The 24,246-nt window shown below is 29.4% G+C and overlaps 3 protein-coding genes across 4 annotated transcripts; 1 reads left to right on the forward strand and 2 right to left on the reverse strand.

The window, feature by feature from the left end:
- The first annotated feature begins 137 nt into the window (after window positions 1–137).
- LOC103579866 (rab3 GTPase-activating protein non-catalytic subunit) lies at window positions 138–24,179 on the forward strand. Of its 2 annotated transcripts, XR_001345042.2 has the most exons (8): window positions 138–455; window positions 528–638; window positions 1,551–4,822; window positions 4,894–5,181; window positions 6,222–6,374; window positions 6,441–6,672; window positions 22,999–23,399; window positions 23,485–24,179. XR_001345042.2 is itself a non-coding variant. In XM_014439356.2 (6 exons), exons 1-6 carry the CDS (start codon window positions 371–373, stop codon window positions 6,588–6,590), a joined length of 4,059 nt encoding a protein of 1,352 aa, XP_014294842.1. In that variant the 5' UTR covers window positions 138–370; the 3' UTR covers window positions 6,591–6,741. The 2 variants fall into 2 exon arrangements, 1 of the variants encoding a protein (XP_014294842.1); XM_014439356.2 differs by lacking the exons at window positions 22,999–23,399; window positions 23,485–24,179 and having other exon boundaries at window positions 6,441–6,741.
- On the reverse strand, window positions 7,139–9,478 carry LOC103579865 (acylphosphatase-2). Its single transcript, XM_008561424.3, has 3 exons — window positions 9,108–9,478; window positions 8,553–8,679; window positions 7,139–7,446 (listed from the first exon to the last, which is right to left on the reverse strand). The coding sequence occupies exons 1-3, from the start codon at window positions 9,178–9,180 to the stop codon at window positions 7,332–7,334; spliced, it is 315 nt and encodes a 104-aa protein (XP_008559646.1). The 5' UTR covers window positions 9,181–9,478; the 3' UTR covers window positions 7,139–7,331.
- On the reverse strand, window positions 10,792–15,918 carry LOC103579864 (uncharacterized). The gene is made up of 4 exons (XM_008561422.2): window positions 14,869–15,918; window positions 14,023–14,175; window positions 11,324–11,674; window positions 10,792–11,071 (listed from the first exon to the last, which is right to left on the reverse strand). Exons 1-4 carry the CDS (start codon window positions 15,457–15,459, stop codon window positions 10,913–10,915), a joined length of 1,254 nt encoding a protein of 417 aa, XP_008559644.1. The 5' UTR covers window positions 15,460–15,918; the 3' UTR covers window positions 10,792–10,912.
- Window positions 24,180–24,246: the final 67 nt, after the last annotated feature.

A 24,246-nucleotide genomic window follows, 5' to 3' on the forward strand; every position in this document is an offset into this window, starting at 1 on the left:
AGTAGTAAAGGACAGGCGGGTGAATTTTTTAAATTTTCGCGCGCGCGGCTTTGAAAGTTATTTTATCAAGCGCGCGCGTTATTACCGACAATTAAATGTTTGTTTTTATAAAATTTGATACGTCATTTTATTTTTGTTATTATTATTAAGTAACCTATGAAATTAAATTATTTATTGTTGCAATTACAGTAAAATAATTTATAAAGAAACTGACGTATGTAAATAAATAATTTAGTCCAAAGTTCGATTATTTTAAATAGTAATTACTCATAGTTATTTAAATAATTAATTAATTAAATAAATAAAATAAAATTATTTATATAAAAGTTTAATTATTTTTCTATTTGTTGTTAACTATTTAAACAATTAAATGTCGTGTCAAATAAAAGGTATTGCTTTAATAAATGATGTGAGTGAGGTTAAAAAATTGTTATTTGAAAATTCTATTTTGAAATGTAAGTGTTTATTAAATTATTTTACTGAGTCGATAATTTAATTAATGATTTAATTGTTTTATTTAATTACAGTTGATCATGTTCCAAAAAATGAATTACCTCTACAGGATGCTGTGATATCATTATCATCAGCTGGAGATGTCTTAGGTCTAGCATTACATAAAAATATAATTATTCTGACTTGTAAGTACTTGGGATAAATTATTTTTTGTGATGCCAGCATCGAAACTTAGTTTTATGAGTGTGAATATAGCAGACATGACAATACATGACTTTTGAATAAATTAATAAATTAATTGACATCATTTCATTTATCTAAATACGCATTTTTAAATTTTTACTCTACTTACATTTTAATTATTTATTTTAAAATTTAAAAAATTGTCAATTGTCAGTTACATTCATACTTATAAAGTTTCAGTATCTACAGTCAGTCGAAACAAACTAATTTCAGTCCAATGCTGCGAACAAATATTAGAAAAAAAGAAAATTAGTAACTTAAATGATTCTAAATTAATGAAATTATTATTATAGTACAATTGCTGAAACATTTGTGATTCTGCTGAAGTATAAGTTCTGAGAAGTAATATTAAATAGTTCAAGAAATTAGAAATATTAGTTAAGATGACTATTTTTTCATTTCCATCCCTTTCTAGTTACCACAACCATGCCTTTTTCTCTCAGTCTATGATAAAAAATCCTCATTGCGCGCGGTATCTAACTTGGAAAGAAACAAATGATGTTTCTGCCCGCTAACTGAAGATGATGCTGAAGTTAGCCGACGTCTAATAATTTTGGAATTTTTTAAAAAAATGATAAATTGTAAAAAACCAAATATTTAAAAAATGCACTAATTAATTTTTTAATTTTTTAAATGTGCATTTTTTTTTTAATTTTCTTTTATTAATTATTTAGTCTATATATTATTAATTTTAAATTTGTCTGATGTCTGCTACATTCACACTCATTAACTGAAAACTTTTGCAATTTAAACTCTGATACTTGTCATCTGTTTAGACACTTGACACTGAAACTTTAAATTCCAATGCAGGTAATCATTAAAAATATATTCAATCAATAAAACAATAATTTCAGCTAAATGGGATCTACAAGAACCATCGGAGAATAAAAACAAATTTCATATATCATGGACCGGAAGTTTAGTACCCGAGGCACCGGAATATATAACCTCGATTCTGTGTCTTCCGCTGATATCTCTAGGAAAATCAAACAGCGGCCCGGACTGGACCTGTACTCTGGTAGGATTCAGCTCCGGGTACCTGCGCTGTTATACCGAAACTGGGTGTCTTCTTCTGGAAGAACAATTACACAACGAACCGATTCTCAATTTAAAATGTCAGTCGCTTACTTCTCCGCGGCATACTGGAGATACTGGACTTTCGGAAGAGCTCCACATAATTTATGAATCAGTAGTCTGTATTTTGCCTGGCTTTCCATTTTTCTCAACCCTCCGCGCGTGTCGGAACTATCTGGCACGTGTCCAAGCGAACTACAGTAGTGACAAGCCGCCATCTTGTTTAACATTCAAAAAGCTCGGCTTCAAAGACCAAGATGTGACCAATGACTGCGAAGTAATTGGGACCACTTCAGTCAATACCTTTGATCACTTGATGACGGCTTCAATTTGTGGAGGTTTTCATGCTTCATATCGTTCCAGCGCGCCGCAACATAACCTAGTTATGGCTACCGGCAAGCGTCCTTATGTCGGATTTCATTTTGCTTTAGAAGGTGGCGCTGCTCCAGTTTTATCAGATGTAGCTCTCGCGATGGCCAGTTCGCTAGCAAACGCGATCGGTAAAATCGGTACCGCCGTTCCCTGGTTCCGTGGTTCCAAGCCCAGCCTTGAGAAACCCAAAGGTCCTGTTCAGGAAGCCGCAGAAGCGATGACTTGTCGCTTCGGGCTCAGTGACGTCATGCGCGAAGGCGATTCCTTGATAGTAAGTCCCAATAAGTCGCTGTCAGTGATAACTGACGCAATGGGTAGAGTCACTCTGATAAATAATCGCCGGGGATTGGCTCTAAGAATGTGGAAGGGTTACCGAGATGCCCAGTGTGGGTGGATAGAAGTCGCTGAAGACAAGAGATCTAAAGTCACCAGCAAAAGACGCACTGCCTTGTTCCTGGTGATTTATGCTCCCAAGAAGGGAGTAATTGACATCTGGGGAATTCAGACCGGAGGCAAGATCACGACTTTCTCGGCCAGTAAAAACGGAAGGCTTCTGTACATAAACTACGGCCTGCTGGGTCTCAATGACGTGGCGCCCACTTCTCCCAACCGCCCAGCGTATTCTTGTGTCTTTCTAGACCCACTGGGTGGTCTCAAAGAAATTCTGGTCCCGTTCCACTTTGCACTGAGCAACACAAACGGCAAGCGCGCACGCGATATTCATTTGTTTAAGAAACTAAAGACTTTCATACGCGAGCAGGATTATGATGAGGACAAACTAGTAAGTGAGGTTAGCAATATTTGTAAAGATTTAAAAACCAACGAAATAAGGCAACAGGTTCTAGAAACTCTGATGGCCAGCAAACATGTAATTTCAGACGTTTTGTTAAGTGTAACGACCATTTTTAATGACGCACTAGTCGATCAGGAAATGGAAGCCACTACAAAACCTTTAGTGCAACTTTGCGCCCAAATAAAACACGTGGTTACTTTCTACAAGTATTTAAAATCTAGGAAACCATCAGCCGAACAAGTTGCGCCCAATGAATCGGAATGGGATCTGGCGGCCATTTTGCTGTCATCTCCCCGTGAAATCACAAGAATTCTTAAACTTGTCCAGAGTTTGGAAGACACCGAGTCTAGGGCGCGCGTGACATTCAAAGGAGGATTCGTAGATTTTATTTCGTCATTTGATTTCGGGTGCAACCAAGTGACGCTGGCTAAGGACGTGACCGAGGATAAGAAGGAATTGATATCGGAACTGATCTATCAAGGCTGGATGGATTCGAATGAATCAATAGAGGCCTGGAAAGCCGCCGCAGAAGACAGTGGCATCCAAGGCAAGACTTTTATGGAACTGGCATTAGTCTACTGGCTCCACAAGCGACCCGTAGAAGTAAAGACTCTGAAGACTCAGCTCAAGCGATTCACTGACTTGTTACACGCAATTTGCAACCGGGATGCTGAGGAAATCTGCGTGGGCTACAACCAAGTATCTCCCTGGTGGAAAGACACCCGACAAATCCTAACTGAGTCTGTGAATCCGCTCCAAGCATTGACAGCAGCTTTGGCTTGCCGAAGTGTCGCGATCACATTGTCAGCGACAAGAGACCAGAGTCAAGCCAGCGAGAAGGAAGCTCTGGATGTAAAGAATGGTAACGTCAAAGACCAGAAACCAGATGACCCGCATGATTGGGAAAACGTCAGCAAAGATGTCTGTCAGTTCACGCTGCTAATAGGGAACCTAGAAGACATCGCGATCCTCAATCGAACCCTCCAGCGACCGCGGATTGATGACTCGACCAATTTCCTGGCTCTGCCGTTCGAGAAACTGGAAGTTTCACTAGGAAATGTGATTGCTGAAGGTCAAGGTTCCGTTTCCGAGATAGTTGCCAAGTGGCTATCGACATCTGGAGTCGATCCTTCGCGTCTCATTGATACTAGTGACGTAGAATTTGACTCGGGATTCCAAGTAGACGCTGCCGATACACAAGAAGCTAAAGAGCAACCTCTTACAAAAGAAGAAGCCGTCAGTTTGATAAACCAGTCCGTGGAAATCGGAAATGAAGCGCGAGCTGACTCGTCATCATTGGCCCAGATTTTGGACAAAATAGCGCTGCTTAAACACCATTTTCCTTATAGTCTGACCAGTAGCGTTCTTCTGGCTAACTTAACATGGCAGTACGTAATGGCCTGGAGTCGCGACGTCAGCAGACTCGAGATTCTTGAAGCTGCTCTATCAGTACTCAAACAAATACCCATGAAATCAATGCGCCAGGGTGTCTGCTGCCTGCTTTGGACGGTTCACATCAAGAAGCGGATGGAAGCTGCCGCTAAATTGATGAATAAGTTGGGAAAACTTCCGAAGGAACGATTGTGCGCTCAAGAAGTCGGACTGTCCGACATTCAAACCACGGTCTTTCTTCAACACTGCGTCAGCTTCTTGGACATTTTTCTGGACGCGGAAGTGATGGAAGAGGACAAGAACGCGGTCTTCAAGGCTGAGGAAATGTGGGAAGGACATGCGGGCCCTCAAGCTTTTGCTGCTCTGGCCATTACTCAGGTTCCTGGGAGCTACGACCTAATTCTGCTGCACCTGCAGTTGGGTTTTGTCTTGCACATGATCGCGTTCTTTGGGATTAAGTCTGTCAAGCCGATGACTAATTTGTTTGAATCAGTTGTAAGTATTACAATTTTTTTTTTACTTAATTCTGTCACTGGAATTTAAAGCCAATGGATTTGATCTTCTAGACTAGCAGATACTTTTTCCAAGACATCACCGATAAGTTCATTTTCACTTGGTACCACGATGACAAGAGAGACAGCAGAAGGTTAGATTTTCTCTACCGGATTATTACGGCATCCATGGAGTCAATTCATCAAGAGACAACGGAAGATGGCGTTGATTCAAAACAAGCTGTCCAGTGGATGAGCAAGTGCACAGTTTTAGCTTCCATGTGGAAAATAGACTGCGATAAACTGAGGATTCATCAAATTTGTCAGCTCTACGTCAATGGATTCGATCGTCTTGCAGAAGAAGTTAGTTTTTATTTACGTAAATTTTTTACTATGTAAAAATGTTTATAGTTGAGTTCATAAAAGAATGATGGTTCCAACCACCATTTTTTACAATTTCCATTACTGCGCACGCGCGTTAGTGCACATTTAAGGACAATCATAACCAAGTAGAGGAAGAAAAGTCCATTGTTTTGCAAACTTAAGTCCATTCCCAGTCCCCCCCCCCCATCTTTAAAAAATTTTCAATGGCTTCCAACTGCCATAACTTTATTAGAATTTTAATGATTAATTTAAAAAAAAATTGAAACTTTCACAGAAAAAAGGACACATGGTGGCAGTTTTGCTAAGACAGATTTTTAAAAAATTTCTTACAGTTGATGTCAACTGAGAGTTAAACGAAATTGTAAAATGAATTTCAGTAAAATCTTCAGGCTAATTTTATAATTCGAGTTTATGATAGTAAAGTTATAGTCTGTTCGGATTCTCCGCTTGGCGCACTGGAGCGCTTGCAATATACCCGGGAAAATTTGAATTCACAATTGAATTTAATTAGTAGAAAAAAAGTGAATTACTAATTAAATAAAAAATATATTGATTATCAGTGTATTGTTTGAAGTGAAATTTAAATGAAAAAAATTTGAGTATTTCAAATCGATCATTGATTAATAGAAATTAATGTTAATTTCGTGTGCGAAAGAAGCGTCACAACAAAAAATATTTAATTCATAAATTATTTTACATATATATATATGGATTTTATATATTTATGCATACGTATATACGGGCCGTAGTCTCGTGTCTGCAACCTGTCTCGTAGCGTGTCGCCAATCTGTCTCGTAGCTTGTCTCCAATCTGTCTTTAATCTGTCTCCAAACTGTCTCTAATCTGTCTCCAATCTGTCTTTAATCTGTTTCCAATCTGTCCCATGTAAAAAACGAAAAAAACTATTAGTGCAATCATTAAAAATATTTTTAATTTTATAATTTATTTTTTAAAAAAAAAATCCATTCGTTTGCAGACTTAACTAAGAATTTTTCAAACGTAAATTAAAATATTTTTAGGTCATGACTTCAATTAATGACACGGAAACTCTCGCAGTAAATCTGATACCCATAGCAGGATTGCGTATGATGGCATTTTTATCTAAATCACCAGATTTATTAGAAGAGGTGTCAAGAATAAGTCCCGCGTTGACTCAATATTTGGAAAATTTGGTAAGTAATCAATCAATTAATAATTATATTGATAATAACTACAACTAATTTTATTTTCTGGTGTAGAATCTACCAGGGATCATTATTACAAGTTGTTCTAATGAGAATAATATCGAATTAATTAAAAAAATATCACAATATTTACCGGAAACACACAACGATTATCACTACGCGCAATTAATGCTTGATGCGACGTTTATTTATCAGAGCGGGTGATTTTGATTCATAAATTTAAATATTTTTATGATTGGGGATGACTGTGATAATCATGTTTTGTTTTAAAATTTATATTCGATTGGTAAGTTTTTATTATTTTTTATTTATAGGTAATTATTATTGTAATTTTAGTTTTTACAAATTACATATATAGGGCTTATATATATATATATATATATATGAGAATTATAGTTCATTAAATAAATAATTAATGAGATTGTTAAAATAAATTTTATTTTTTTCACAAAAATAATCTAAATCCATTGATTAATTTTAATTATTACTCTTAAACTGGTCATACGTAAAAATTGAAAGATACCAAATTTGTAGAGAATTAAATTTCCTACAAAAAAGTATTCAATGATTTTTTATGTATCTTTGTTTTTTTAGAAGATATTGAAGAAAAAAGAATAAATAAATAAAATTGTTAGGAGTAACTTTTTGACAAAAATTATTTATTTATAACAATCAATTTAAATAATTATGAATAATTTACAAAAAAAAAAAATAAATAAATAATAAATTCGTATCGTTAATAATCGTTTCGCTAAAATAGATACAAAGGAAGAAATTGTCCTTTTTATCCTGGACGTTTGGTAAAATATTTTTAATCTCTATGATATTATAAGTATATTTAGTATCTTATATTATTAATAATTATTAAATTAATAATAAATTAAAAAAATAATTCATGGATGAGTTATAAATAAGTAATAATTAATCGATAGTAAAAATCAAAAATCAAAAACGTATTCCAAAATCTCGGTACGATGTCCTTCGGATTGTTTCCCAATTCGTGAATTCTGTGTGATGAATTTGACATCCTGGGCTGCCGACAGTCGTCAGCCAGTGGGCCCTGTAAATAATTTTAAAAAATTCAAATTTTCGTAAAAATTTTTGATCTTGCCGCGTTTTTTTCAAACTTTAATTTTTCTCATAAAAAAAACTTTTTATCAAAAATTTTTCCAAACAGTTTGTAAAACAATCAAAATTGTTTTCTTAATAAATGAAAACTTTTTTTTTTTTAATTAAAAAAAATAAAAAAAAAAATACTCTCTCATTAAGTCGCGATAGAAAATTATAATTAGCAACAAATCAGACCAACTCGATTTATTTTTATTCCGCTGGTTGTTCTGGCCCCGCGAAAAAAACAAAATAGACAAACAATGTTAGTCTATTACTAACAACACTAGATAGAAATTAATTACAAAATTTTCCGCGGCAATTCAAGCCAAAATAATAAAATAAACATATAAATATTAACTCCTCATCAATTGTTCTTTAAATAATTATTTAAAGATAATTATTTTATCGCAACTTCCTTTTGATTATTTGCCAGTTTATTTATTTATTCTTTATTTATAATTAAAACATTTTAATTTCAACCTTGAAAATTTTTACCCGTGGCCCGGAAAATAATTATTTGCGTTTTAAATTCAAATACGCGGTTGCGATCACACCGATTACGATATTTATTAATTATTAATTATTAAACCAGCTAATAAACGAAATTAATTCCGACTTAACAAGCATGATTACTTAATTAAAGATAATTTAAAGCCAGTGACCTAATGGCCAAAGGCATTTTGGGACCGAGGTCAAATTCAACGAATACAAATCTTGACGTACTAGTGTCATTACAATTTACTGTTGATATACATTATTTGCAATATATGTAATCATTCTAATAGTCATAATATATCAAGGTAAAATCATATATATAAAAATATACTACTTTGTACTGAATAAATATATATGAAGAAAATAAGAAAAATTTTTAAATAAAATAATTTATCGATAATTTAAAATATCTCCAAAACTATTGGTTGTGTGAAAAATTTTATGGACATTGTTTTTGTAGAGAATTTCATTTTCTACAAATAAGTATTCATATATTTTTGACGTATTTTCATTAGTTTTGAAGATAAGAATAGAAAAGAAAAAAAAATTCTATTTACTTACATTTGATCGACATATGGTTTAGGTCCTTGCATTTTTCCTAAAATACTACCGGTTTTACTGTTTTTTACCCAGCCGACAATTCCTAATGATCTACATAAATCACGTGTATATTTTGTAAAGTAACAGCCTAAAATTTATTTTTAAAAATTATGAGTATTTTTAAATAAATTCAAAAAAATAAATTCGAATGACAAATAAATTATTCTAGTGTCTAAACTATCAGATCTACATAAAAATTTATAAGAACCTTTTTTATAGAGAATCAAATTTTCTACAAAATTTATTCTTATCATTTTTTTAAAATTTTTGATATTTAAGTCAGAAAATGAATTTAAAGTTGAAAAGAATATCAATTATTTTTTTATTAAAATTTTTGATTATTTACAAAAACTTTTCGTATACGAAAAATTAAATTTAAGTGAAAATTGACAAGAATATTTTTTGTAGACAGTTAAATTGCCTATAAAAATGTAATTAATAAATTTTTTTGTATCTCCAATAGTTTGGCCAGAATTTAAAAATAATAAAAAATTAGGATAGTGGAAATAAACTTACCCTGAACTTTTCCAAATACTTCAAACTCAACAGAAGCAAGTGGTGCATTTGCAATAGGATCGTCACTAGCCATAATTAGGTAATTTTCCTTTTTATGACGGCAACTATCCCTCAATGCTTTACCGAATAGAAAACGATCAATTTTTAAATTATTTTTATTTGAATCAATAAATATACAATTTTATTTAATTAACAAAACAAATATCTTCCTGTATATCTTATTTATTATTTTATAAATTAAAATCGTAAGTCTGCGTCTCACCTTAAGTGTCGATGCGTACTGATTTTGTGTCGTACGAGATCTACAAGTCGCCCCAAATAGATTCCCCACTAGCGGTCATAGGGCCAACAGGCCATTGACGATCGATTGCCAATCAATTGTTCATCATCCAAGTTTCAAATTTTTTTTTTTTTTACTTTTATTATTAATATTTCAGTAAACAAATTATTTCATATTTTCTTATTTAATTAATGATCAATTTTGATAAAAAAGTTTATTTTTAAATTTTGGCGCCCAATTTTTTTCAAAATCTGATTTTGAAAATTATTAATGTCTAATTGTTCTATACCAGAGAGACATACACTAGACACCGTGAAAACTCAAAGCTGATGATATATACCCGCTAAACTACAATTTTAACCCACACTGAAATTTTGACCCGCGACTTCTAGCATAATTTTGTGGTTTAAAAACTTCTCGTCCAAATATAGTCATGTGACCACTCATTTTACTCAGAATCGTAAGCTTTTGAAAGTTATCACTGTCAAAATTCACAAAATTCAAAATTCAAATATGGCGCCCAAAAATTTGTATTAATTGATTTTCAAAATTCTTGATACCCGAATGATTAAACACTCTAGAAACACATACTATAAACCATATAAATTCATATCAAGTGATAATTACTTTCCAAATTATAATTTTTAACTGGACATAAGTTTTGCCCCACGGCGTCCAGTGCAATTTCGCAGCTATAAAACTTCCCGCCCAAATATAGTCATGTGACCACTCATTCTACTCGGCATCTCAAGCCCTTTCAAGTTAACAACCCCAAAATGAAAAAAATTTTTAATTATAAATTGGCGCGAAATTTAAAAATAAAAATTTTAAATTTATTTAAATCTAAAGGCCGGTAAAAAAACAATAATAATATAAGAAAAAATTGAGTAGGTAAATTTCAGTGTCATTGTTTGAGCCTATTAAAAACAGGGCACGAGGTCAGTTGTTAATAGTCATCTGCATTATATTTTTAAACACTTCCCTATTCATCTATTGTTATACCATCAACTCTTACTTAATTAATAATTACCGAACGGTAAACTTTAAATAATTGTTCGTATAACAACAAAAAACTACTCAGGATACTAGGGAGGACAAGACACGAAGAAGGTTACGGTTAAATTTACTTCCACATTGTTGTCTGTACTTCATTTTATGTCAAATAATTTTCATTATTATTCAAGGTTCAATTTTTTATTTTTTCCATTTTTTACTCAAATTTCTATTATTTTTATATTTATTAATATTAAGTTAAAGAATTTTTTTATATACATGACTCATCAAATTTCTAACAATAAATATATAAGATATGTATTTTATATATATATATATATATATATATATATATATATATATATATATATATATATATATATATATATATATATATTTTTTTTTTAGTTAATTTGTAAATTATTAGCTTACGTAAAATGAAAAAGTCCATTTCACACACTTGTGACCTCACTTGATATTTACACTCACTTCACTTTCAGTTTTTAAAACATTTTTTTTTTTCAATTTTGTTTTACCCCTGGGGGTCTTGAGAAGGTATTACTGTCGGTAGGGTCGTACAGTTTATAAGCGCTCCACTTTCTAAGTCTTTTCCGTTGTTGTCATTGCAAGCGTAGTCGCGGGATATGTTCACTAGATTTCGACGCCGTGCTTCTTTCTTTTCACGTTCAATCTGAAAAATTTTTTTTTTTCTTTTTATTGTAATTTCTGTTGGTTAAAGTATGGGCATGTGGGTACTCGTTTAACTCAGAATCAAAGTCTCTATTAAATAAAATTTACAAACTATGAAAATTCCACTAATTTGATTTTCAAAAAAAAAAATTTTTTTTTTTAAATTTAAATATAGTGATGTGGGTACTCATTTGACTCAGCATACAGATCTCTATAAGAAACTGAAAAAAAAACTTTTTTAAATTCAATTTACCTTGAAAAATAATCGTAAATAATGACATGGAAAAATAACACACCGCCCTTCCTCTTCTTCGGCATCTATATAAACTCCACGTACCAAAATAGAGTTACTGCAATTTAGTAATCCTAAAAACACAAAACAACCGACGTGTGTAATCCAACACGAGAGTTCTGGATCCTCTGGAATAAACCACAAGTCCAGCATACTCCAAATCCCTCTCCACACATTAACGGTCCCAATGAAACTCAGCAGTAAAAATGCATCTGCTGCCAATAGTCTTGCTAGTCCTTGTAATCTGCTACAAGCGTAACGCATTACCGGTTGCAAACAAAATGTAACTGCAACTATCACATATCCAATTATCTGAAACAAGTACCAACTATACATTAATTACAAATATCTCTTAAACTATTGAATTTACAATAAAAATAAAAGAATACTTTTTTATAGATCATTAAATTTTATAAAAAAAAGTATTCTATATAAATTTCATTATCTCAAATATTTAAAAAGTTATCGCCAGTAAAAGTGACCGATAAAAATTTATATAAATCAGTAATTTAATTTTCTTAATCTTGAATCATGATTATCATTAAAAATATGAATCTGACAAAAACAATGATTGATTACTTTATTGTAGAGGATTAAATTTCCTACAAAAAATTTTATTACAATGATTACTGTATCTTCGAAAGTACGATAGATATCGGCAATTAAAGATTTAAGATAAATTTCTGAAATCAACGCGGAATAAAAATGATGATAAAAAAAAATAGAGTTTTGTTGACTGCTGCGAGAATTTTCGAGAGATTGAACCTTGAAGACATTGACGGACACTCGGTCAAGTGCACTGGATCAAGTTCAATGCGTCCATTCATAAAGTTAATAGTTCTCTATACACTAATGGCTAAATACATAACATAACATAACAAGAAAGAGATGGAAATTTATTGCAAAGAGAATAGAGGAGAGATAAAGAGAAGAAGAGAGGAGGAGGATGATAATCGAGGAGATATACAAGAATCCAGTAGTGAATTAACCTACTTAAATGATCTCTATTACTTAATCATCTCAGTAAACCTTGCTTTTATATATCCAAGTAATCTCCTTTGCTCTTAACTTAAAATATACATTTTTTTTAACACTTCATTCATCAATAGGTCACTTATTTTTTTTTAATATTCCCGCGAAAAAAAATTTTTAAATTATTATTTATAATATTTTTATTTTTTTTACTGATATCTCTTAAATTATCGATTATATCGAAAAATATAAAGAGATCAAACTTTTAGGAAATTCAATTTCCTATCAAAAATGTTTTAGTGAATATTTTCACATTTGCAATGGGGACCGAGATATAAGCAATTAAAGTATTGGAGATAATAAATTTTTAGTTAACTTAGTTGCAGTAGACTTTAATTTAAATTTTTTCATAAAATATTGGTTGTAGGAAAAAATTTGCGGAAACCAAATTTATAGAGAATTTAATTTCCTTTAAAAAAGTTATTTACAATAATTAACGTATTCGCAATAGTTTAAAAGATATTTAATTTTAAAAAGTTGAGGAAAAAAATTTCAGTGATTTTCAAAAACTGTTTGTTAATTTTTTTTATATTTTTATGCTAAAATTTTTTTAATACATAAAATTTATGCCCTATCCGGAAGAATCTATTAAAATACTCTCTGGATTATTTTCTGGCACGTGGGTGTCTTCCGGTTGGTATTATCGTACAACATAAAGTAATGTCACGTGTCGTGGTTAATGTGGCTTCAAAAATAAATAAATAATGTTTTTAAATTACCGCCAATAATTTTGCTTTTAATTACCGAGATTTTTTTAAATTTTAAAACAGCAATTTTTATACTGAAAATTGCTAATAAAGTTTTTTAATAAAAAAATCTATGACCTAGTACAAACAATTTTAAGTACTGGGAGTAAAATAATATACGGGTCAGTACGTGTGCCTTTACAATTGTATGATTGGAGAATATTCAATTATATAATCGATTCTTCAGTCACTTACTCATAAAATCAGTCATACAAATAACATATATATATTTACTATTTTTCTCTAGTTTTATATTTTTTTTTTCGAACCTTAAATCATTTTTTTCTATAATTCTAATTCAAATTTTTCAATACTTCAAAAATGAAATTTACGCAATATTTAATAAACTACAGGATGAAATTTTTTTAAATACTAAAATTTAATTTTGAAGATAAAAAAATGACATACAAATATTATCTGGGTTTAAAATAATATCTACAACAAAATGGCGGTGAATTTAAAATGTCCGTCAACCTTTTTTAAATTTTTAATAAAAGCCCGCGTAAAGTTAAGAAAATAATTCTTCAGTCACTTACTCATAAAATCAGTCATACAAATAACAAATATATTTATTATTTTCCTCTAGTTATATATATTTTTTTATCGGGTCTTCATTTTTGTTTATAATTAAGATTTAAATTTTTCTATACTTAAATAGTGAAATTTATGAATAATTTAATAAACTACAAAATCAAATTTAAAAAAATACCAAAATTTAATTTTAAAAATGAAAAATTGATAAATATATATTAAGCGGGTTAAAAATAATATCAACAGCAAAATGGCGGTGATTTCAAAATGTCCGTCAACTTTTTTAAATTTCTACTTGAAGTCCGCGTAAAGTTTAAAAATATTTATGATATAAATTCAAAATTAAATTACCAGAGAACAAATCGATGAATATTCACGATTGTCTGGAAATAAATGCAAGTCCAATAGGACCCATATTCCTCGCCATACGAATACCACCAGAGTACCGACGATTCCTACACTGAATGCGCAGTCCAGAACGTACAGGGTCCAATCTCTTGTATTCTGGAATTTAAAAAAAAATTTAATAAATAGAATAAAATAGCCGTGATTTGTTTATTGTATTAATAAATTTATAAATTTTAATTTAATTATAACAGACAATTAAAAATAGTAGATTAGATAGGATTTTATTTAAACACCGGATCACAATCAGATTAACGATAAAAAAGTATAATATAAACATGATAAATTTGACTAAAGTCTAATGGACGACATTAATTTTAAAAACATAACAATAATAATAATAAATTACAATGTGTTACTATGACTGATTAGTTAATGTATTTCCCCAGTATTTATCACAATATTATTGTTTTCATTAATTTACATTAAGATTTAATATCTTATCACTCTTTCACTGGTATCTTTGCTGATATTTTCTAAACTATTAATTCTACGGAAAATTTCATTGTTTACTTTTTTGTAGATCGTTCAATTTTCTACAAAAAATATATATATGATTTTTTACATATATTTAATAATTCAAAAGATATCAGCAATTCAAACAAAAAGAAAATAATTCACTAAAATTTTACCACAAATATTTAAATAATTAATTGCAATTATCTACTAAACTATCAATTTTATTAAAAATTACAAAGAGACAAAATTTATAGAGGACAAAATTTCCTAAAAAAAAGTATTAGAACTTTTTGATGTATCTCTAATAGTTTGTGATAAAACATATAAACTTACGTCGATTCTAAACATCGTGGGGACTTCAAAGTACCCGGGATGGGAATCAAGACTGAGTGAAAAAGGTGGCGCCGAAATATTTCTGATTCCTTTCATCAGACCTAGTGCTATCAGTGCTACTGCAGTGGTAGCAATAACAGTATTAGGATTTTGCTCAGTGTAAAGATGCAAAACGTACCAGCCTCCTCGCCAGGCACTGACGCAGCAGAAACCAAATATCGCGGTATAGATCCGCGACCCGAAATAATACAACAGTCGGTGTTTATCAGGATGTAAGAAGTCATTTAAAAAATGTTGTATTACATTAAAAAAAAATAAACCACCATAGCCGAGAATCATTGAGGTCGCAAAGCTCCAAAATGGGTCTTCTGGATAAATATAAGCATCACTAAGACTCCAAGTTCCTCTCCAGTAGCCAACGACTGCTGGTGCTGCGACAAATGCTGAAAATATTGCGTCCAATATTGTCAGCACTGAGTAGTGGAGATTGTAACGCTGGGTCACAGGACGATGGTCCCGGGTCACTGATGACACTCCAGTTGTCGTTGTTCGTAATTCGACCATTCTCCAGTCTTGCTCATCAAAGCTCATTTCTCAATTTATTCAACAATTTATTTATTTTATTTATTATCAATTAAATTTTTCTTATTATTTAATTAATTAGTAAAAAAATTCCATTATTATTTTTAAAAATTTTTTTAGTAATAACTAAGAAATTTTAATTGCGTTTACAATTTTTTTGAGCAATTTAGATACGTCTATCATTTTTTATTGTCTTCTTCAAAGAGGATTAAGTGATTTAAGTGAGTCGGTTGTTTAGACATTTGAATTAATTTTTTTTTGTGGGAGTGTAATTTTTTTTGTTTTCAACAATTCATTGGTAATTTTTTAAAGTAATTAATAATTACACTCGGATGTAATTTTTTCATTTGAATTTCGCAAATTATTTTTATTACAATATTACCTTCAGTGTAATTTTTTAGAGTAATTAGTAATTACTTGAATATTATTTTTTAAGCAGTAAAAATTTTTATATTAAATTATTCTTGGGTGTAATTATTCAGTAATTACAAATTACACTTTTAAATTTTTTTTATAAAAAATTTAATCATTCAAATTATAAATTACACTTATAATTTTTTTCGAGTAATTAGTAATTACTTTATGAATAATTTTAAAAAATTTCTTTGCCTAATTACTTTAGTAATAAAAAAAATGAGTATTTACAAATTTATACCCATGACTAACAAAAATTACACTTCAGTGGTGTAATTAAATCAAAACCAATTACTTAATTAACCATGACTTCTTACTTTACTCACTTTTCAATAACTTAAAAATAATTACTATCAAAAAATTACTATTACAAATAATTACACTCCTCTTAAATTATTCATAAAATCTAAAAATATTTTTTTTTATACATTTAAAAAATAACATAAATTTTAAAATTACTTTAATGACACTATAAAATAATTTTAATTTCCATGACTCAAAATTTTTTTTTCCAATAAATCATTTTTAAAATTACAATGAACCAAATTTTTTTTTTTTTAAATAAATTTCAATTTTTCAAAATTTAAACACTTCACATTCACAATAATTTTTTTCCTCCAATTAAAAACAAAAAAAAATGGATAAGAAAAAATAAAAAAAAAACGATTTTGATTTTGAAACAATTGGGTATTGGTAACCAGGTCGAGCAACGAGTGAATGAGTACTGGATCCCTTCGGCAAGTGCTATCTTTTATCAGGCTTAACCGTACCAAGCTACCACGGGGCTACAACCAATACTAGTACTAATACTAATACTCATATTCACCTTAAACACTAACTTTAGTAGTAGTACCGGGTATAAATGTATGTGTCAATGGATTGTCATCATTCGTGTACTCACATACGCAATATTATTACTATTACTATTACTATTACTAACTACAAGTACAGATACTCGTTACACTGGAGTTAATACACACCGGGAAAAAAAATATTTATCGAGGGAGATGGACATTATTTATAAAATTGTTGTAACAAGTGAGATACTGAGAGACGTTCCCCTTCATTGTATCTTTAATTACGGTTTAAATCTCCCACCAGCACCACAAAATCCCTTACTAGTTAATTAACGCACACGTAGTTATCATTTATTTTAAATAATCCACTTTTTTTATCTTATCTGACGCACTTTTAAGATTATCTGTCATTCAAATTTACCGGGATCGGTAGGGCAGGTCTTTAACTCATTATCGGAGGGTAATTGCGCTCATAGCCGGTAATTGCAGATCACTTCTATTACCGATAGAATTGAGTAGGCAGGTCGGTAAACAAATGATCTGAGGTTATGGCTCCAGAAATAAAGATATCACTGAAAATATGAGAGATACGAAAATTTTTATAAAATAATTTTTTTTAGAAAATTCAATTCTCTGTAAAAAAGTATTCAATGTAGTTTTTCGAAAAATTGATAGTTTAAAAGATACTTTAATTAAAAGATTCATTCATTTATTTACAAAGAAATAGTGATGTGTTCCGGTCATAAAAAGACGGACCGTCACAATTGTGGTGACATCTTACAAACGCCCTTCTAACGTATATACAAATTCAAATTTTGAAACTGTCATTTTCTTAAAAATTCCACGAGATAAGAATACGAAGGGAAAAATAAATTTTTCAATCATTTGCAAAAATTTGCGTCTAATCATCTAGCTGGTTGTGACTGACAAAATTCATGACTAAGCCCAAATTTGTGACCGAAAATTTAATGACGGTCACAAATTATGTAGCTAGGTGCGACTGTCCAAATTTGTGACAAAAAAATTTTTGACGGTCCGAAATGACGGACTCTGACCGGAAAATTTGTGACAGTCGTTCGCAATAGAACAGGCTCGTCATTTAGGTCTTGTGGCCAAAACTCAAAATGACGTTTATTCCACGTCACTACAAAGAAAGATAAAGTTTGATTATTTTGAAATTTGGATCATATATATATTTTAAATTATAAGAAATACGGTTGGTGGGGGCAAAACAGGGTACCCTCAAAATATTTCTTTTGTTTTAAATGTTTTTCAAAAATTCCGAAATCACTTTCGTAATTATAATTGGGTATTATTTTGTATTTTTTTAGTTAAACTTTTTCAAATATCGAGTCAGTCGAAAAGTATTAATGACTTGTTTTATGATAAAAACTATTAAAATTTTTTTTTTTTTGTTATCTTGTACCCAATAATTATGTAAAATGTAATTTTTCTTTGTGTAAATTACTTATAAAAATATTTAATAAAATAAAATTTATGTAATATCCAGAAATTATTTTTTTATCTTCTTTAGGCGGTACCCCATTTCCCACAAAATGAAATTTTTTTTTAATGGCAACTTAATTTTTTTTTTGTTTGCTTTGAATATTATTAAAAAAAAAAAATTTAGCGTATTCAAATCTTTGAAAACTCAGTACTTCCTTTTTGCCCCCCCCCTCTCCTCCTCTTCTACATAAAATTAATAAAATACTTAATTGTAAAGAATTATCTATAAAACAGTCTTAATTGAAATTAGTTGTAAAATCAATAGTTTAAAAGTTATCGCGATAAATGTCTGTGGTAAAATATATAAAAATAAAAAAAGGAAAAAAATCAATTTAATAGCAAAATGAATAAAAAGATTTTTAAATAATAAAACACCTTGAAAAATAATGAGTGGCATTTCCTGTCGATAAAAACCCGTGTCTTTGTATAACAATAATAATCAGACGCTTTTTGTCACTCAATTAAGCTCGAGTTTCAACAATCTTCTCACCTTGGTCTGTCGTTACACTCAATTTTTTATCAATTTACTTATTTAATTTTTTTTTATACCCATTTAAATAACAAATATAAAGCACTTACCTTACGATACCTCGTAGGAAATTTAAATACATAGTTTGGGATGTCTGCGACAATAATAAACGGCGGCGCCAATAAATTTCTACTGGATCGAAGGACCAAAAGTATGATGACAAATAAAATAGTCACGACGGAAACAGTCCTTTTAAAAAAAAAAAACTTATATTATTACTTTTTTCTTAATGACTCATAGTTTCTAATAATAATAATGATTAGTTACTTATTGATTATTACCAATCGTTTTCACCCATGATTGAACTCAAGACAATCCATCCGCCACGCCACTGCATGTTACATGCCACGCTAAATGTATACGTGTATAATAATCTAATAAAATGATAGCCAGCGCGTCCAATTGGATTTGAATCGCGCCAAATAACCGCGAATTGATAATGAAATAATTCGCGTAATAAAACAAATTTTAGGTGCAATCCTGCCCCGATTATAAAACAAATCAATCCTGAAAATCTGAAACAGAAAATTCAAATTTGCGTAACTCGGGTTGTAATTTATGGAATCAGATGAAATAAAAAATATTTTAAAGCTTAAAGGGCCTAATTGACTATGCGCTGAGTTTTTTTTTTTGGCAAAAATTTATTGGAAGTGTTTTAGTAGATAGTAGACATGAAAAAAAAATTCCATTGATTTTTTTCAGAATGTCTATTTAATATTTTTAAAAATCGATTATTTGATATCTCATTAAACAAAAAGCAATTACTAAATATCGATTATTTTTTTATGATACTTATCATAAATCAATGTCATCTTTTATTATTTATTATTGTGGTACTTCATTAAATTAATGATAAAAATAAAAGTTATAAATAAAATAAATTATTTTATCCGGAATATAAATTTTGTTAATTAAAAAAAAAATTCATTTTCAAATATCTTACAAACTATCAATCCTACAAAAAATTTAATGAAACCAATTTTGTAGAGGATTTTATTCTCCACAAAAAAGGTATGCTCAAAATTTCTTCTATTTTTGATACTTAACAAGATATTCGCAGTTAAAGTCAACACTCTTATACTTTCGACCGCAAAAAAAAAAAAAAATAAATTTAATTTACATGAGTAATTAATAAAAACTACTTACGGTAATTGATAAAAATCCATCAGTGTCCAAACACCTCTCCAATGCCCAATAACAAGTGGCCCGATTACCAAAATCGAAAAAATCGCGTCCACAATTGTGAGCGAGTGTTTTTTTTTAAATTTAGTTGGTAAAATTTTGACATATTTTTCTTCAGAATTTTTTCCCTCCGAATCTTTCTAATAATTATAATTTTGTAATTAATTATCTAGTAATTAATCAAAAATAAAATACTCACCTGCGTTAAAAAAATTTTTTTAAATTTATACGTAAAAAGATTTAATTCCACTTCCTCTTTTTCTTCTTCTTCTTTAACCCGTCCATTAATTTTTCCTATTTCTTCTTTACTTTTATTAATTAATTCATTATTTATTTCTTCTCCAGATTTATTTAATTCACTTTCACAATTAATTTCCGTATTTTCTGATACATTTATTGGATAATTATCAAAAGGTGTTAATTCTTTATCTTTATTCATTTTAATTTTATTGCACTTAAAATTTTTTGTTAATTAATTAATTTTTTTCTGATCTTGCCAATCTTGAAAGTAAAATTGTACTAACGATAATATTAAATATGAAATCATCTGGATTTGAAATAAATCAACAAACTGTTGAAGGATCGAGTGGGTGGAAGAGGGAGGGAAGATTAGATGAAAAAAAAAAAAAGTTTGTATTTACGCTTGCGCGTTTTATTAAAAATTTTTTTATAATTTAAATCAACTGTAATTTATTCGTAATTATATTCAAATATCAGCTATTCATACTTACATATTTATATTTTTTAATTACTACATTATTTATTTATTAAGTATGAAGGTGACTATAAATGGATACAAATTAATCAGATAAGAGCTTTTTTTTTTGTTAATCAGAATAATAAAATTTAAATTTCAAATTTAAATTGTGGATTAACGAAGGGATTTACGAAAAAATTGTAAGAATACTTTTTTTCAAGCAATTTAATTTACTACAGAGATGTTTCTAAAGATTTTTTATGTAAAATTGATAGCTAATGAGTTAATTGATAATTAGAAGTTTTAGTTATGGGTGTTAAGGCAGGAGTAAATTAAATAGTTGAAGTTTGTAATGATTTCTCTGAAGGATTCGAATTACAGGAATTACCGTAATTTGCAGTAATTTACAGTATTCGAAAGAATTATGGGTTTTTGCGGTAAAATACGGGGTGTGACTGAAATGTATGGTTTTGTAACGGCAAACGTACGGTATTTGCACCGGAAATTGGCAGTAGACGCGGTAATTTACCGTAAAAATAATAATATAATTTTTAGTATAATAACCGTTTAAATTACATTAGATCACCTTAAAAATAATAGCAACCTTGCGGTACTTTATAGTAAAGTATTGCACTGTAAAAACTAAAAATAAAAAAGCATACAGTGCTTACTATAAATACGCCGCTAATTTCGGTAAATTACTATAAAATGCGACAAATTTGCCGTAGATATACCATAACTGGAACTCATTAAACTAATTTGATCTACCGTAAATTTATATTTTATATTTGTATTAATATTAATGTTATGAATTGAACCAATGTAAAAATGTATTTATTCTTATGTATGGCCACAAGGGATTACGATCTCATGGCCAAATAAATAATATATCTATCTATCTATCTAACTATAATTTTAATTACTGCAAAATGCGGTAAATTGCGGTAATTTACCGTAATTTGGATCCACCAGGGACTAAGTTTATAAAAAATATTCTTACTATACATTAAATTACTTTAAAAAAATGGACTATTTTTTTTTCTCGAAACTCCCTTTTAAACAGTTGCAGGGAGGTGAAATAAAATGCCTGTTAAAGGATGAGCTCTTGACATTAATATTTAGAGGTCGCTCATGGCGATTTTCAATTTCCCATTTAAATAACATGGGAAAAATAAAATTTTAAGTTTGAAATTTTATATCTCGGCAGTGGCTCATTGTACAGATAAGCTCAGGATACAATTTCGTAGGGAATTAAACGGTTTACAAAAAAAGTTTCTTATCATTTTTTGATAAACTCATCTGTTCAAAAGTTATTGGAGGTTGAAGCAAAATTTCGAGAACTTTTCACTGTTCCAGCGAAACTATCAAACTTATCGCAAAACATCATAGGGACTTTTTTTTAGACAATTTCATTCCTTGCAAATTATCTCTGATAAATTTTTTCGAAATTCCGCATTGTTTTCTAGTTTTATTCATTTCAATGTCAAGATCTTGAAATTGATCAGAACATTATTTTTTTATATTATACACCACACACTTAACCATTAAACGTTCTATACTACCCTATACACGATTAAAATTAGATATACTAGTAGTACTTATAATGTCACCACGTATTGTGAGTTAATTCTATTGCATGTATTCAACTATTTGATCATAATTTTATTATTAGTATCCTTGTATCGATTCCTACCCTACACTCAATCCACTAAACTCATGACTAACAAGTTGTCGCAATTGAAATTCAAACCTGTTAAATACATTGTAAATTTCCTCATTTATAAATAATACATTGACTTAAAAATTATTATAGATAATTCTTACATGATAATGGATAATATAGATAAGGAAAAAAACAAATACTATTCTATGATATTTACATATTAATTAAGTGAGTCAACAATTAAGTATTGCGAAATATAAAAAAAAAAAAAAAAAAAAAAAAAAAAAACAGTTAAATAATTCATTTAGTAACTTTTGTTTTAAATTCGAATGTCAAATAAAAAACATCACTTTTGTTATCGAAAATTTCGGTAATTATCTATATTCAAGCTGACCACATTTTTCAATGTTTCAAGTGCTTATACCTTAAACATCTATAATTAAATTTTTTCCATGTGTTCAGCTACGGCGGATTAAATTTTCTATATGAGTTTTTGTCTCTAACACTAGATATCTATCTGAATCTTGCAATTGAGATGTAAAAAATTGATAAAAATAAAATAAAATCATGCAAATTTTTAAAAATAAATTTTTCTAATAAATATAAGTAATTTTATTTAATACCGTAAGATGGACAGTGGCGATAGAAAAGTCTATCTAAGAGTTACAAGTAATTTTTGAACTCTTGTAATTGTGAAAATTAGCATATTTATGTTATTTCAATATTTTTAATGTGTACAACAGCTCACATAATATTTTAGTGCAAGTAGTTTGGATGGTGTCTGACTCCTTTTGCTAGTATAGTGTCTGGCTGAAGCCCACAACACTGTTTTACACCTGTTTTACTGACGAGTCCGTTAACGTACTTGGGACGAAACTACACAGATTATGGCAAACTGGCGTGTATCTTAAGGTTGGTGGTTGACTTAAGAGTCAGTACATTAAATAATACGAAAATTATGTCATTTGTTGCAGTATAGTACGGAATATTGAAAAATATTAAAAAGAAATTAATATATCATGTCTATGACCTTATTACAAAAACCTGAATATTGATGCTTATTTTATACTTAATTTAAGCAAATACATCGTTAATCCGCTGACAATTGCATGATGACCAACCTGGTTTCTCACAATAAGGGTTTTGCTAATTTAAACATGGGTGAGTCCCACTTCTAAACATTTACCAAGATTTCTAGTGACTAAATTTTTTAATTCAAATTTAACGATGACCCGCTCATTTTTAGGAAGGATATGCACAGGAGGTTAATAAATAAAATAATTTTTTAACAATGAAATCTTTAATAAATGTTATATATATACAGGGTGCAATAATTTTTTTGGTTTGTGAAATATCACTTTTTTTCATGGATTTAATGCGAATACATTCATCAATTTAACATTTTTTCGACTTGACATTACTATTTTCAATTAATAATTGCGATAAACAATAACAGTATAATATTAATCAAATAAATTTTTTACCCAAGCCATTGGCTAGTGTAGCAAACATGTAACATACTCATGCTTACTATAAACTTTAGTCGTAATTATTTTATAAACTATTGATCCTACGTTTTAATTTATTACTTAAAAACTTTTATATAATGTTCTTATTTATAAAAAAACTTAATTAATAAATTAAAATTTCCTTGTTTAATAATTTAAAAGATACAATTTAAATTTACCGCAAAAAATCTAATCACTTTATATTTAATAAAATTTCCATAGCAAATATATCTGTAAAATTTGAACATATGAAAAAATTAATAGAATACTTATTTATGTAGAATTAAATTATCTACAAAAAAGTATTCTATTAAATTTAATGTATCTTCAATAGTTTGAAAGATATCAGTAATTTAAAGGTCTGTTGCTAGCACAAGCCTTAGGCTAGCGCGGCAACAGTACACTGCCATCTAGCGGATTCCCGCCATTTCAAATAAAAATTAAAAAAAAAAACAACGGATTATTATTAACACTTATTAAATACAATATAACTATGATTA

Source organism: Microplitis demolitor, chromosome 6, assembly GCF_026212275.2.
Source record: "Microplitis demolitor isolate Queensland-Clemson2020A chromosome 6, iyMicDemo2.1a, whole genome shotgun sequence".
NCBI lineage: Eukaryota > Metazoa > Arthropoda > Insecta > Hymenoptera > Braconidae > Microplitis > Microplitis demolitor.